General features: G+C 35.4%; 1 protein-coding gene across 4 annotated transcripts in view; it reads right to left on the bottom strand.

The window, feature by feature from the left end:
• gabrg2 (gamma-aminobutyric acid type A receptor subunit gamma2) overlaps positions 1-16,138 on the bottom strand; it is a 40,718-nt gene that overhangs the window by 8,462 nt on the left and 16,118 nt on the right. For all 4 annotated transcript variants that reach the window (XM_017421309.3, XM_017421310.3, XM_017421311.3 and 1 more), the window contains exons 6-8: positions 13,966-14,103; positions 3,113-3,265; positions 1,123-1,328 (exon numbers count right to left, since the gene is read on the bottom strand). In XM_017421309.3, the coding sequence (XP_017276798.1) occupies positions 1,123-1,328; positions 3,113-3,265; positions 13,966-14,103 (497 nt within the window). The remainder of the gene's footprint in view (positions 1-1,122; positions 1,329-3,112; positions 3,266-13,965; positions 14,104-16,138) is intronic.

Raw genomic sequence — 16,138 nt, 5'->3', positions numbered from 1 at the left:
ATTCTAATTTTCTGATATGATGAATTTGAGATTTTCATTTGTTGTCATTTGTAATCATCAAAATTAATTGAAATAAACATTTGAAATATATGAGTTTGTATGTAATGTATGAATATAATATACAAGTTTCACTTTTTAAATGGAATTACTGAAATCAATCTACTTTTTCATGATATTCTAATTTTATGACCAGCACCTGTATACTTAATCTTTAAAGTAATTAAAAAAAACTTTTTTTCATAAACTTGCTTTGCTTTTATAGTTTCCCCTCCTAAATTTTTGGCAAATTCTTAAAAAAAAAAAAAAAAAAACTATCTGAGATGGCAAACTGTCATTTTACCTTCCACCTTATTATTCTTTTAGTCATCCATGAGACTGTTAAACTATATACAAAACCTTATACATATGCCAAAACTAGATTGCCCCACTTTCCCCATTTGAGTTTCAGGTCATTACTCTTTCTTTTCTTTTTTTTTTTTTTTAACCCAAATGCAGTTTGCTTACTTTCAATACTATTAATGTCCAGAAAAAAGTGCGGAGACTTCAAAGGTGGATTTGAATTACTTACACCAAAAGCATTTTTGAACCACTCTGTACCTGGTTCTACCAAAACAACTAGATTTAAATAAAGTCTGTAGAACTTGTAACAATGATATAACTATTTTCTAAAACCATAGATTTAATTAGCTTTAGCTAGATGTAGAACTAGTCTTGGACTGGATGATTCCAATGTGCATGTGAGGATACTTATTGCGTGCTCACAACCCTTAAATAAAGCTACGATGATCTGTTGAGAGATTTAGGGCTCATTTGAGGCCAACTCTTCCATCATGTGACCGTGATCTAAAATACAACTGCAACAGATGTGTGATGGATTATAAAAAGGATTGAGCTGTATGCTTCACTCACTGAGTACAGCCCTTAGGAAGATACTTTCTCATGCATAAAAGCATTGCAATACAAGGCTTTATTTTACAGTTTTTTCCATTTACTACTGTTAAGTAATAAGAGAGGAAAACACGTCTCCTAAACCGAGGAGCCACTCTCGGACAAAACTGGAATTCTCGTGTTTAAAATTTTGAAAAACCAACATTCTTTGCTTAGTTTTTGAAAGAAGCTTACCGGGTTTTTCTTCTTCTTGTCTTTTTTGGCACTCGGCTTCCTGTTGCTGACAAAGTAGTGGAGTGTGCCATACTCTATAAGCGCGGCAAAGACGAAAATGAAGCAGACAGATACAAACAGGTCCATTGCGGTGACATATGACACTTTTGGAAGAGATTTTCTGGCAATGGTACTTAGTGTGGTCATGGTCAGCACAGTAGTGATGCCTGATAAAAAACAAGAGAAAAGTGGGGAAAATTAGATTTGCATGAAAGTAGGTCATAGAACCTTTTAGTTGGACTTCAGTGGTCTGGATCACATTCAGAACTTTTATTACATCAGTAAAAGCTGTCACCACACATTTGCTGGTTACATGGTAGAAGAGAATACTCTTAACTCTGTCCTACATTAAGTCTTACCTGATACAAAATGAGATGTAGTAGTGAAACTATGAAGCAGTGCTTATTGGGGTCTGGATTCTTTCGGGATGACTATACAGATAAAACTTCCTGTTTGCATATTTTCAGGCAATGAATTAAAGGTAATATTAAAAGTTTTAATCAAAAAACAAATAACAAAAAGAAAATAAAGCCCCAAAAAGCCTGAAAATGGTGTGCTTGTTACATCTCTAAAACAGACTCACAGACTAAATTTAATTTTGAATTTTAAATTAGCTAAAATTCAAGTTAGGTTTTAAATTTAGAGTACATCTTAACAATTTCTTGTGATGATGTACATTTATGCACATTATTTTTAGAAAACAATAATTTATTATACACCTATACAACAACTTAACCAGCAGCAGTTTACAACCCCGAAACACTAACAAGCATGGGACAAGACTGTCTGTCTCTTTTAACACACTGTAAGTGCAAAAGGGACTTGTTTTGCATGCTGGAGATGATTTTTGTCTAAATTTAGAGTGAGGTGAATGACATCTGTTGGTGTAAGACCAACACTGAAGTACTATGTGCAGACTAATATATTTTTGGATGGTATTGAAGGATTAAGAATTGTGTCATCCACTTTAATCTGTTTCCGACCCACAAGGCTGCATGTACCTCCCGCATTATCTGTCAAAGGTTTTGAACTTTGAAATTTAGACATTTGACTTAATTTAATTATTATTCAATAACTACAATAGTAACTACTGACTTGAGCTGGAAAAGCAAAAGAAATCACCTATTTCTAGACAAATTAATTAATAACAGTAAAAATGGAAGCAAAAATGTATGGGGTTTTTAACTTGCATGAATTCAGTTATTTTCCTGAATAGTCACATAACATAAGATGACTGACTTAAGATCAGTCTTTAGGAAACAAGAACAACAAAAAAAGAGCAGAGTGAGGAATGTGTAAGTAACAGAATCACAAGGGACTGTCTAAGGATGTCAAGGGCAAGTTCAAAAGCTGACAAATTTCCTTAAAATTCTCACTTTTGTCCTCTTTTTCCACCCTGTGTCCCTTTTTGCATTCTGTGAAGAGGCCACCTGCATTATTATTGTGCTGAAGTAGCATCTCCACATCTTCCTTGTTGTATTGCATAATTAATGCCTCATTATGGCATTCGTGCAAACAAGAAAGGGGCCAGGATGGGCTCATCCACTCAAGATGCACAAAATTCCTAAGCAGCTGCCCTGTCTCAGAGGGGAAGAGGAGGAGAAAGGATGCTGAAGAAAAAAAAAAAACAGACAGAAGGAAAGAACGCAGCAGAAATGAAGAAGCTTGAGCAGGCTGCTTTGCATTTTTGGGTGGTGTTCAAGCACATTGAGATTCTTGATGTTTTAAAAAAATAATTAGGGCCAAAGTGGCCTTGGTGAACCTCACAACTGCAGTATTTGTGTTGGAGTTGGGTGGCATGATCACAAAAATAAACCTAAAAAATATTCTGCCAAAGCTGATTTGATAAGTTTTTACACTATGTAGACACAATTACAAGTCCTCTAAAAAGTAGAATTATTTCTGCTTATTTCCTTTTTAAACTTCTTTTTAGGACTTCATTCTTCAATACCTAATGAAGTCCTGGCGGGTACTGCGTCCTTGTTGATCCAGAAGGAGACCCAAGAGAGGACCACAATCAATGTGCAAGGAATGTAGGTCTGGATGGTGAAGTAGCCCATCCTCCTGCTCAGGTCAAAAAAGACAGTCAGCACCACGTAATCCCCTGCATAAAGATAAAAAAGGAAAGAAAGAATGAGCAATAATAGTGTGGCATTTATGCTAAAGCACTGCGGATATAATGCAACTGTGTAAAAATACTTTACTTTTAAATTAAATCAAGTGAAAAGCATGTACAGAGATTATTATTCAAGACTGATTTACTGTACAGCCCATGCTTAAAAGAAAAGTCTTGTAACACAATATAGAGCTCATCAAATCATTTCACTTGATAAGCTATGGTCATAAAGGGCTGTCAACACAGAAATACCACACAGATTAAACAAACCGTTCAGTCTTCAGTACATAATGTTGTGCAACCAAAATCTTGGCTACATGTTAGCTCAAGGCAACCTGAGATCTAATAGGAGAGCCAGTGATTCAGTGAAGTGGAGCTAAACTTGCTTGGATGCACAAAAACCCTCGTCTCCTGCCAGTGGTCAGCTGGAACACAAACACCAGCAGCCAGCTGATGATGAGCCATCTTCGCATTGGCTGACTGACCTGAGCAGATGTTGGGTGTTTAAAGTGTTGAAGTTAGCAGAGCCCAGACAGAATTGACCCTGGAAATATGGATCATCTGCCCTACCTGTTTTAAGTGTAAGCTAAGCATGAATGCCAAGCACAGAGGCAGTTAAAAATACATGTGTGCATCCTCTTGCACCAGATATTTTATTGATTGTTTTTACAGCATTGCAAGCAAAGTACATTGAATGGCACAGAAAGAAAGGCATGTTTAATGAAAACAGTTTTTAACATGTACATTCCAATGCTGCTTTCGCCACTGTGACAGTACCGCAATACTTCCCAATAGTTACTGTCCTTTCTCTTTATCTGTCCACCAGTGTACCTGTCTGTTTCTGTGAGCTTAATGACAGTTCACTGCTGGCCTCCAGCTCAGTCAGATGTCTACTAATTGATTAACATCAGACAATTAACAGTGTCAGAAACCTCTCTTGGCCTTTTCCATGGCTTGTAACCTTCAAGGCACAAATGGATCGTTTCTCTGATATGCATCTGTGTGCCTGTGTGAGTGTGTGTGCATATTTAGGCAACCTTAGCACATGAAAACTATCTTTGCAGCTGGCGAATGAGCAGCTGGCTAATAATTTTTCTCACAAGAAAGGGCACAGTGAAAAACAGGCAACATCTGTGTTTGTGAGCGTTAATGAGAGGCAAAGAAAGAGAGAGGAGGCTGTCAGAGTTTGTTATGTCCGTATGCACGTAAACTTACAGTGTCTGTACAGGGACCGAGATTTTGTGATTCCTCCCAGCATGCACCTCTCTCATTCACCACTGATAGTATCATTAAACAGACCAAGTGCAATAACCCAAGCAGCAAAACCATTACTGTTCATATCACCATGTGTGCTTTCTGCTGATGCAGGCAGGTGTATAGGATATTACAGTGCACTGCCATGGTGTGTAGGAGTACAGGAGACACGTCAAGGCTGTTCTCAGGGGTCCAGCAGCCCACTATTCTGTTTTTATTAACATAACATTAGCCAAGGCCCAAAACTGAGACCCCTGACAGCTGAGAAACTGCAGGTGAATACATTTATTTTAGCTTGGTCAGCACCACAAAGCCTCCTTCACAATTCTTCAGACCCTTAATGATAATGGACTTTCCACCACAGGGGTGAGGTCAGTTAGTCTAAGAGTCTCTGCCTACGTTTCTCTTCATTTGCCTGCCAGTTTCATCGTGAGCCCCAGCATTAGCCCAGAAGACACTTGGTGGGGATGTTATCGACCAGTGTGCTTCATCCGCTCTGGGTAATGTATCTGTATTGGATCGCCTGCCATTACAGGCCCAGTCCTAATGCATCAGTTTGTTAATGACTTCCTGATTCCACTCAAAACAAAATAGTTTCCTCACTGGCCTAAATGTTTGGCAGTGATTTCACAATATGGCCATTTGGGGAGCAAATTCTTTTGTGTTCCACATAAACAGTCCCAGCACAATTAGTAGACTGTGCAAACTCATTAAATTACACAGATTTGTTTTATGTGATGATTTTATAGGGAAAAGTGTCTAACAACAGTCTGTGTAAGATGTGTAGATTTAGCAGTATGTTAGAGTGCCTCACCAGGACCATAAGTCACCAAAGTTAGACATTTCAGATTCCTATACATGACAGTTTTTTTTTTATGAATTTCTAAGACAGTTAATAAAGCATTCCAGTGACACTATCTCTCACACAGGTTATTCACTGCTATAACTAAAAGCTCAACTAAAAAAAAGCCCAACTAAAGCTCACTGTAACCTCAAAATATAACACTTAATCTTACATATTTATTTGTTTTATTTATTATTATTTGTGCAAATTTGTTAGTTATATGATAAAAACATACTCAATTATATAACAGACTTATCTGGGATTATTCAAAAAAAAAATGAAATCAAATACAGGAAAAAAGGAAGGCACACACAATTGAACTGGAAGACCTGACAACTGATAAGAAGGACTAGACAATAAATACACAGGAGTCTTTTCTCATTTCTGCATTTAGCATCTCCTCAGGGGATTTTTCTTTTCTGCCTCCTGCAGGTAAACTGAAAATTATTTTCAATGAAAACTACTGAAAGATGTCATGACTTTTTTTGCATCTGCAGAGGTATAATGAACAATACTCAGATGATGCATTTTTTTCTAGATGACATTTTGGCATCATGGTTGCAGAAAACTATTATTATTAAAAATAAAATATTATGCCACAAAAAATACTGAATTCTCACATCCACATCCTCATATCTAGTCAAATAATCCTAAGAAGAGATGTAGTCTCTGATCCTTTGTAAACTTTTGGCTACCAAAAGTGTTTTAATGTTTCCAAACACAAAAAACACAAATCTCTTCAAAGGGAAGCCATACAACTTTTGTTGCTTTTAAGAGCCTCTCTGGTATTAAAATTGTGATCTTTTTGACATACAATGTTGTAATTATGAATACATCAGTTCTGCTGTACTTCTTCATAGTTTTCTAAATAAAAAATCCTGATACTGGCTTTATAAATAACTACTGAGGCAACAGTTCAAAGCACTGTTTGTATTCAGATAAGATTCTGTTAGGTTTGCAAGTTGACACATGCAACTTTGCAACTGATTTACTATGAGATGATGTAATCTAGAAAAAGCAGTACAAACAGGACTAATCATAAAACAGTGTTGTTTCACTGTAAAAAATGATAAAATAAAACTAAATTAGGTATGCACAGTGGAAGGAGACACGAGAACATTCTACCAATAATGTCATCTACTGTTCAGTTTTTCTTTCTATTTTTGTATTTATCAGTATACATTAATTGGCAAAATATTGCAAGTGCCCAACCTACAAGAAATGCTGTTGATCTCAGTTTGTATGTACAAAATGAAAAGTAGCCACACAGGGGTTCATGACAGTAAGACTTGAAACTTCAGGACTGCTGACAAAGAGAATAAAATCTGTCACTTGAAAGCACTATTCTGCTGGCAGCCAGGCTGGAAATTGCTGTGGATATAGATGGGCAGGGGAGACCTGAGGCACATGGTGGCCATCCAATGAAGGAAGACAAGCGGGGCACATTGCAGAGCTGCTGACAGCATGTCTCACTGAGCTGCTCTCCTGTCTAGGGTCATGCATATGAGAAATTACAGTGGTTGCTACTGTGCGTGCACTTGCAATCATGTGTGTGTGTGTGAGTTTGTGATGAAGAAAAATTTCTTAATGACTGGTTGCTAGGATCAACAATAAAAACCCAAAATGCAGATCATTTCTCTGTTGTTTGGCTGCAGGCTACATGTGAGTGATTAAGCAGTCGCCGTGGCTTTATATTGTCTCTCCACAGGCTGCTGCAGCTATTCCTACCAAATAATGGCTGGCAAGATGAAGTCACACAAAAATGAAGAACAGCATTGTCACGGTGTGTAACTCCAGCAACACAGAGGCACGATTAAACACCAAACAGGAGTCTGTAGAGTTTGACTGCTTTGCTGTTAACATTGTGTTTACTGTGACAGGAACAGATGATCATCTCTCTCTCAGACACAGTAGTAGTCCTCAAATTATTGAAAGCAAGCATGTTTATAGGGTTTATGACAATAAGAAGCTCTCCAAGTAGTTTATCCTCATATTATTGAACAAACATGCTATACTGCTATATATATTCACTGCACATTCAAGCGCACAAAGAAGACAATTGTTCACTGAGAAAGAAGAGACATTTAAATTGTTAGTGGACTTAAGATAACATTTTGCTAAAAGGTTTTTTTATGACAAGGCTTAAGGAAGGAAAAAATGCACTATTCCATATCTGACCTATTTTAATTGTGCTTTAATGCTTTATGTTAACAATCTAATGTATAATATTTCAAACAAAGTATTTACCTCATCACTGAGACAGATGTCCAAATTTCTCTACTGAATTTCCAAACAACCAAAGTTGTAATTTTTGGGGACCCTGCTCATATATTCTAGAAATATTGAGATTGATTTTACATTTTTGCCATGTGTGATTCAACCAGACACAGACTATTCCAAAGGAAACCATATCCTGATGGCTAATTACATTGGAACTCTGGGTTGCAAGCTAATAAACTTATAATAATAATTAGGGCGTTCGTATGAACGTTCATAAAAGTTTATTAAGAAATTAAAACTTGATCTAGGAATAATTGCTCTACAGAGTAGCATCAACTACAAACAGCTTTAAGCTTTTGAATCAGCTCTGTTTATCTCAACGGGGTAGCAAGGGGAGACTCCATTAACTCATTTATTAGTAATGCAAACACAGGTAAAGTACAAAAAAAAGAAACATCCTTGTGGCTCAGGTAGCAGAGCATCAAAGGCATTCGACTTAAAGCAAAATAATACTTGACTTTTATTTTGTCGGTTTTAATGACACAAGTGCAAACTGGATTGAATAAAAGCAATTTTTACTTGTACTGCTTTTTTTGACCCTTGCAATAATACTTTTCACATGAAGACATTGTAATTTAAATGATGACTGATGGGATGGTCACTTGTTACTTTGAAGATATTTTACTAAATTGTATGTCATTGCAGCTCAGAAAGAAAAGCCATAATCTTCTGACAGAAAAGGTTTAGTATAATTCTTTGCTTTCACACGTCTATTTAAGGTGTCCTAAATAATTGGTGTGTGAGTGTACTTGATGAAATATGTGCCAAAGGGCGCAAAACATCCATCCATTTTCCTGACTTGCTTCTCCTTTCCTGGTTAAACAAAAAGAATAATCTTTAAGAACATAAAATAGGTGCGTAGTAAGAAGATCTTCATGCTGTTGAACTGATTCATTTATATATTAAAGCTGGACAGCACATGGGCTAATATACTGTAATAAGTAGAAGTAGTCAAAACAAAATCAAAGAGGGGAAAGCATTAGCAAGCAACAGCAGTGGTAAAGTTAGATGTAATTCCAAGAAAAGTAATAATATTGCTCCACGAAAAAGCATAAAACAAATGATTTCATCATGAAACACAGCATGTGTTACCATCTTCCATCTTGTACCTTCAGGGTGATGAAATCGAAGAGCAACCACATCAACCCAAGGCTGACCTCTCTGCAATTTCAACTGTTCTGAAGACATTTATGATACTGCATGATATCTACTTTTGCTGACATCAAAAAAAAGAAAAAAACAAATAAAAAAAACATCTAAAGCATTTCTTTCAAAGCTTTAGCCTGTTTTAGCACTGGTTGGGCATCATTATTTTTTTATTTTATTTTATTTTTGTCTGAAATACTTTGATCACTTATGCATCTCCCTGCCTTGTGACCTCCATCTTTGCCTAACAGCATCTCAGCAGAAAAAAAAACAGCAACTAACAACATTGCTAATTTACACTTGCTTGTTTCTTTCCAACTTTGCAAATTAGACTATTCTGATTAAGTTTCTTTTGGTATTCTAGTACCCTAGTTATCACTCACAAACATATGTTGCAAATGCATTTGCATTGCAGAAAGGTTTTCTGTCAATATTAAAAAGGATTAAAAACTTAAAGACAGTTATATTTGAACATCAAGCCAGATGAGGTTTTAATGTAAGAAAATCTAGGACTTATTGTGCTGCATATGACAATCTAAAATGCCAAAACAAACAAAAATAGCACTTTGTTTGATTTTTTTGCCCACAGCCATGATTGACTGAGAGAAAAACAAGTGCCTTGTTTTCCAAAAGCAATCTCTTCTCCTAGGTTCATCACCATTCTTTGCTTTCAGGTGTTAATTACTGGCTTATTAGGGTGTAACGAAAAAGGCAGTAAAAGAGAGAAAAACAAGTGGTAGGGGAGGGGGCGTGAAAAAGCACGACAGGAATAGACCAGGTTGCAAAAATAAAATCATCTATTTGCATGGGAGTGCATAGAGAAGAAAGGGAGCGGTGGCTGCACAAGGCACACACTTGTTTAGGACATTTACAAGAGTCTGTGATGAAACACTTGTAAATGTGAACGCTGTTAGTCTATTTGAGGTGTGCGTGTGCAATGAAGAGTAAAAACATGGTATTTAAAGTCACAAAAGAAAGAGATGTGACGCAGAAGAACTCACAAAGACAAGAGAGTGAAGGGAGAGAGAGAAGAACAAAAGCATCCATTACAGGAGCAGAGTGACACCACTGCTAATGGATTGTTTCAGCATTTCCTAACCTTTAAGTAGCAGGAAGCCTCCAGGATTATTGTGGGTAAATTACTATTTTCATATCCAATATAATGTAAACAAGTTCTATCAAGCACCTTCTGCATAATAGATCTAGCCTGATTTTTTTCTGCATAAAAATGTAATCAAGCAAAAAGTAGATCACCTAAAATGTGTTTAAAATGAATAATGCAACGCCGTTTATGAGATATGAAAAAGAGCAAAGAATAAAAATACTTTCTCAAACTGTCTTTAAGTAAGAAGTTGGATAATTAACATACACTGACAGCCCTTCATTTTTACTTTTAATTAGCTTAAGTTGTAACAGGTCTAAGATCAAAAAACAACAGCAATAGCCAAGATGTTTATTCATATCTTCGTTTTCATATGATGATGACCTTTTCTTAATCCACTACATAAATGTTGTCTCTTAGCTTTTAATGAAAGCAAATTTATAAATTGTAACAACTATTTTTGACAGTTTTACCAATAAACTGAAAATATACTGACCGAAGGAATATTTTTTTTTTTCCCACAACAAATAACATGACAGCAAATGTAGCCACAAAGCAATATTTGAACATGGTTCAATTACATTTAAACCTACATTTTTAAATAAGTATTGTAAGCTTTGTTTTCTTTTTTCATAATTCTTCTAAACCATTCAAACTATCAAATTAGTGTTTCCACTGACAAATGGAATAATTTCACACAACATGCTGAAGCTTACATGAGTTATTTGATCAGGGATTCATTGTCTCAGACACAGCATTGGCATTTTGGCTTTATTGCTTTTTGTCTTCCTTCATTTTTTCTTGATTAAACCAGGCAAGCGGTGACAAACACTCCTGTCTCAGTGGCATCATTTATTTTAAAGAATACAATAAAATTTTCCCATTAATTTGCTTTAGAGTTCTGCTGTTTTACTGGCAAACCCTTCCCACTCTTGAAAGCTTTTGCAAACTATTCTGCAAAACAGTGTTGCTATAGTTCATTATTGATTCAACAGTTTTGGATTGGTTTTGTTTTTATGTCTGTGTTCAACTTGATAGATCATTGTTAAATATATTCATTAGGTTGAGACAACCTTGTGAGAACTTTATGAGGAATGTATAATATATTTTACATTATAAGAATTTTAGAATCAGGCTTACAATCTTTGTTACATGAGGGTTGTTTTACTATTGCCTATTCAAGCTCCACATTGTGCATTTCATACACTAAGCCCCAATAGACAGAATAAAGGCAGACTTTATCCTGGTTTGAGGATAATCCTTTAGGATCTCACCGAGTAACTGTTGATCTGAGTGCATTTATAAAAAAAAAACTGTACTGTGTCTGAATGTGCATGTCTGTTTTGCTGATTTTATTTTATTTTTCTAGTCCAGGGCCTTCCTTTAAGCAACAATGCCTTTAGATTTGCCCTATCAAAGAATCATGTGGAGACTGCAAAGCTACATAAACTGGTGAAGGCTGCTGATGTGTCCCTGGGCTTTTTCCTCTCAAACTGAATCACACAGGCAGCCGCGCGCGGACAACTGGGCTGCATGGCACGGCTTTTGGAAGGTCACTCTAAGAATAGTTTCCAGTACATAAACAAGGCTCATACCCAATGGAAAGCACACACTGCATTGTGCATGCAAGCAAATGAACACTACAGCATGCAACAATTCATTGTCAGAGGCACAGACTGAAGCACTCATATACCTTCAAACACATACAGACAGAACTTTACAACTAGCTGATGCACATAAAGGCTACATGTGTGCTCAGAAGGACAAAAAATGAATCTGATGTACACATCACCCATAATTTACTGCTGAGGAATATGTTGAGAGTTACAAAGCAAATGAGAAAAAACAGCGAATAACATTGATTACCTTCGTGCATAGAAGAAAAAGCCTTTCGCCATTTTATTGACATAAGATGTGAGTATCACACAGCTGCATCATTCAGCAAAATTAGAAAAAAGCATTTCATTGCTTAAAAATATATTATAGTTATCAATGTCCTCCTGCGGTAATGCTTGTTTCTTTAACTTGCTTCAATCTATCAAACACACCTGAGATGTTTAAGGGCAATAAAGCTCCTTTTAATAAAACTAATGAGTTTTGCCATCTTTCTGTCACACCTTTGTTTTGAGTCTGATAAGGAGAAATTGGTAAGTGTCTTTCTTTATCAGAGCAGCAGTGCAATTACATGGAATCTTGAGCTCATGGCAAAAGCAGAGACAGCAATAAAAAACAAACGTTAAACAAAAAATACAGAAAAAACTAATTTTTTGACATTTTTATGCAAAAATTACATCTTTATAGAGTCACATCAAAACCTAGTGTGACAGTAGAAATGAGATCATAAAAAGGGACAAAAACTGAAACAATTGCACATTTAGTAACAAAAAGCCCATATAAATGACACATTTAGATATTATTTAAGACTATTTCTTCATAATATTGTGAATATTGTCATTTTAATTCTTTGAATTCAGTTGATGATTGAACAACATTCATAACAGTCCTGCATCTCCTGGAGCATGATATATGGCATGGTGAGTATTTGGAAGACAGCACAGTAATTATGATGCCCCGACTGACTGCTTTTTGAGACAGATGTTGTGTTCACAAATCTTGAAGCAGGTCAGCTCCCAAACTGACTGTAAAATGAGACAAGAGGTCTCTCAGCCACAGTCAAGGTTCCCTGCTCTGACAAGAGAGCAGATGGCAGTTTGTGAGAAGGAGAAAAAAAAAATCAGATCAAAAGGAGAAAGAGTCAGAAGACCTTTCAAATTCCCCACAACTGCTCATCTTCTTATACATATTCCATTTCCATATTGTTGCATTAAATATTATTTTGACCAAAAGGAGATTGGACCAAAATAAAATTACAAGCAGCTTTTACTTATTTAATCCACATTCTGTACTGCAGATCAAGCATTTGGTAAATTTAAGAGGAACTAGTTGTATACAGTTACTACTTTTGCTATTTTATGGGATGCAAGCAAGCATATTCCTGTGCACTTCTCATAAAACCAAAATCACTTTTATTGATGCAAATATGCTACTTAATGGGGTGTACAACAATCAGCAAAAATATAAAAGCTTCCTAATGTTTTGTCATAATTCTTCTCCATCACATTATAGTATATTGGAAGTATGCTGTTAATGAATGGAAGATTAAATAAAAAAACAAACAAAAAAACATACTGTATATATTTCTAAAATAAAACGTTATGAACAAAAAATATTTGCGCTTGTACCACTTTTACGGGATTTCTAGGAATCACAGTAAAAGCAAGCAAACAGTGAGTGGAATTTCTCGAATTATGTCACATTCATTACTCACCAACATCTCATGATCAGAAACATAAACATTTGAATGCCAACGCAATTTTTGTCATCCTCTAAATCACCAGCATTTTCCAGGAAAAGCACTTCTTTTCCCTCCAGCAAACATCCATATTCTTGCATTATCTCTGAATGGCATTTAGCCATACAGCATAAAAAACAAAACGCTCCAATGACGTATATTTCCATTCTTAGTGTTATTTTAAAAAATATATAATAAAAATCGGGTCTGCATTATAAAATTTTATCCATATGTTTGAGTACAAAACGCAGATGACTCTGGAAATAAATGTAAGTGAGAGAGGCAAGACAATGGGAGCTAAAAGTGCATAAGAAAAAAGAAAAAGATTGTGTGTCTGCGTCTCAATCTGCTGTAACCCATAGCAACATTAGATTAGTTTATTGTTCAGCTGTGAAAAGTTATATGCAGGTTTGAAAGAGATGTGGCAGTTTTGAGGGAGTCTGAGAGAAAAAGATTATTTAGTATAGAATTTTATTTGCTCACACAAAAAAGGTTCTGCCTTAAATCAAAGTTGCATCAGCAAGTGGGAATAAAGATTCCTTTGTAGCCGTGGCTCTCATGTAACAGAAATCCCAACTGTCCAATGTCAGAGCAAAATGTAACCACTAAAGATCAAATATACTCAGTCAATTATTAAAAAAGAAAAACAGTGTAAGGACTCTTCTGATTGAAGAAAGATAAATAAATAAAGATATAAATTGCTTTCTTACCTGAAACGGTCCTGACAACCTCAGAGTTGTTCCTTAGGCCAACAAAGGAGAACTGGTAAAGCCTCCAGGAACGAATATCCCCAACCTCCACCGAGCTCCTTTTCCACTTGTACACGATCTCCTCCTTGGGGTATCCATCTGAAGAAGAAAGAACAGTTAGAGTTTCTGGGAGTTTAATTTGAAAAGTATAAAGAGACAAAGAGATGCTTACAGCAAAAAAAAAACAAAAAAACAAGTCCTTCTTTAACTGCTTACTTTTTTTTTCTTTTATAAAATGGTGAATCCCTGTTCAATATAAAACTAAGCTTAGTCTGTTTTATTTTAAAATAACCACAAAGTCAGCTCGGCTGCAAATACGTTAGTTCATGAAAACATCATTATATAACAGACTCCTGCATAACATGCAGAGAAAATATTCACTGTACCTCTGGGAAGAGACTTTTTTTCTCACTAAAATATGAAACTGATTTGAAATGAAATTATAACATAAATGATTTAAGGCAACAGATGAAAGGATTTTCAGTAATGTTATTACTACACCTGAATGACTGTGATAATGAAAACATTTTTCTGACTAATCTTAATTGAGTTAATTTAGTTGAACAATTGCATTGTCAGAATTAAATCATATGTAGAAGTTTTATATATATATATTTTAAAAATTAAAACAAAATAGGCACAGACTTCTCCCTGGAACTGATGTAATAGTCTTACGGCAATGATCTTTGGCCAGTTTTCTTCAGATATAAGTATACCACAATCTTCACTGTGCAAGATGAGCTGTGATGGGCTTGAATAATGCACATGAACTTTTCTCAGTACAAACTTTAAATGACTTTATCACTTAAGTGCTCTCTGACATCCAGTAATTCTGGGCTTCAAAGTAGCTGGGGACGAAAGGTGCATCCCATTTCCCAACATTACAGCCATCCAGGCAAGCGGTCTGGTCTTTTACTCGTGATGCTTCTAAAAGATATTATAGATTTATTCTCCTTCTGGGAAGTTAGAGCAAGCGGGCTTCTCTAGCTGAATCCCATGAATTTACTTTTCATCAGGGCTACTGCAGTTATAATTAGTTAAAAATATTTATTTTTTAAACAACAGCATCATGTGAGTCTGTAAATTTTCCATCAGAGTGAACCATAGGAAAAGTGGCTGCACTCGTGATGTTTTGTTGTTTTATGGCACGTGCCGAGATAATTTGACGCGTGATAAATAGCTGCACCCTGCACTGCCTGCAACTTCTAAGACCGGGATCATGTACTGTATATATAGCGATTTTCAAAGTTCTAAAAACATCCAAGGCTCTCATTAAATTTAAATGAATGCCTCCGTTCCATTTTTTGGAATGCTAACCCGCTCAGTTTCACTTTGTTGTGCTCCAGAGACATTCAAGAAGCATTCTCCCTGGAGAACATCCCACGGTACATCTCTCTGTATATACATAGCATCCTCATTAGCATGACTTACCCCCTTTCTCTTCCATGCACTGGTTACATTGAAGAACTAATTTTGGAAGGACTAGTTTAAAAAGTATCAACAGAAATCAGAAAATTATCTTAGAAGTGATATTAATGCGTATAAGTGACAAGTAACATAGTATTTGTTTTTATTATATTATTAACATATTTTTTTGTGTGTGTTCCACTGCACACTAATTGATTACAAAGTCTGTAAATACTTTATGTGCATGTTGTAAAATGTTAACTTTTAATGTTTAGATGTAGAGCTTCATAAAAATCAAACATAATTTTAGCAATGAAAAAAGAAGTGCCAAGTGTCATTTACTGAGCTCCTGGATTAGAATTTTACTAATATCAACCGTTTTTCTTCTTTAACCTTCTTCTTTAAACAGCTGCCAAATGATATAATGTGAATATATTACCTGTGTATAAGTTTTTTTTTTAGATGATTAGGGGGCCCTTAAAATGTTATAACTTGCTTAATTATTCTTTCAACCTTGCTTATCTGGTACAGGTGCTGGTCATAAAATTAGAATATCATGAAAAAGTAGATTGATTTCAGTAATTCCATTTAAAAAGTGAAACTTGTATATTATATTCATACATTACATACAAACTCATATATTTCAAATGTTTATTTCAATTAATTTTGATGATTACAAATGACAACAAATGAAAATCTCAAATTCATCATATCAGAAAATTAGAAT

This window comes from Kryptolebias marmoratus, linkage group LG13 (assembly GCF_001649575.2).
Source record: "Kryptolebias marmoratus isolate JLee-2015 linkage group LG13, ASM164957v2, whole genome shotgun sequence".
Taxonomy (NCBI): domain Eukaryota; kingdom Metazoa; phylum Chordata; class Actinopteri; order Cyprinodontiformes; family Rivulidae; genus Kryptolebias; species Kryptolebias marmoratus.
This window is presented reverse-complemented; position numbering and strand designations above follow the sequence as displayed.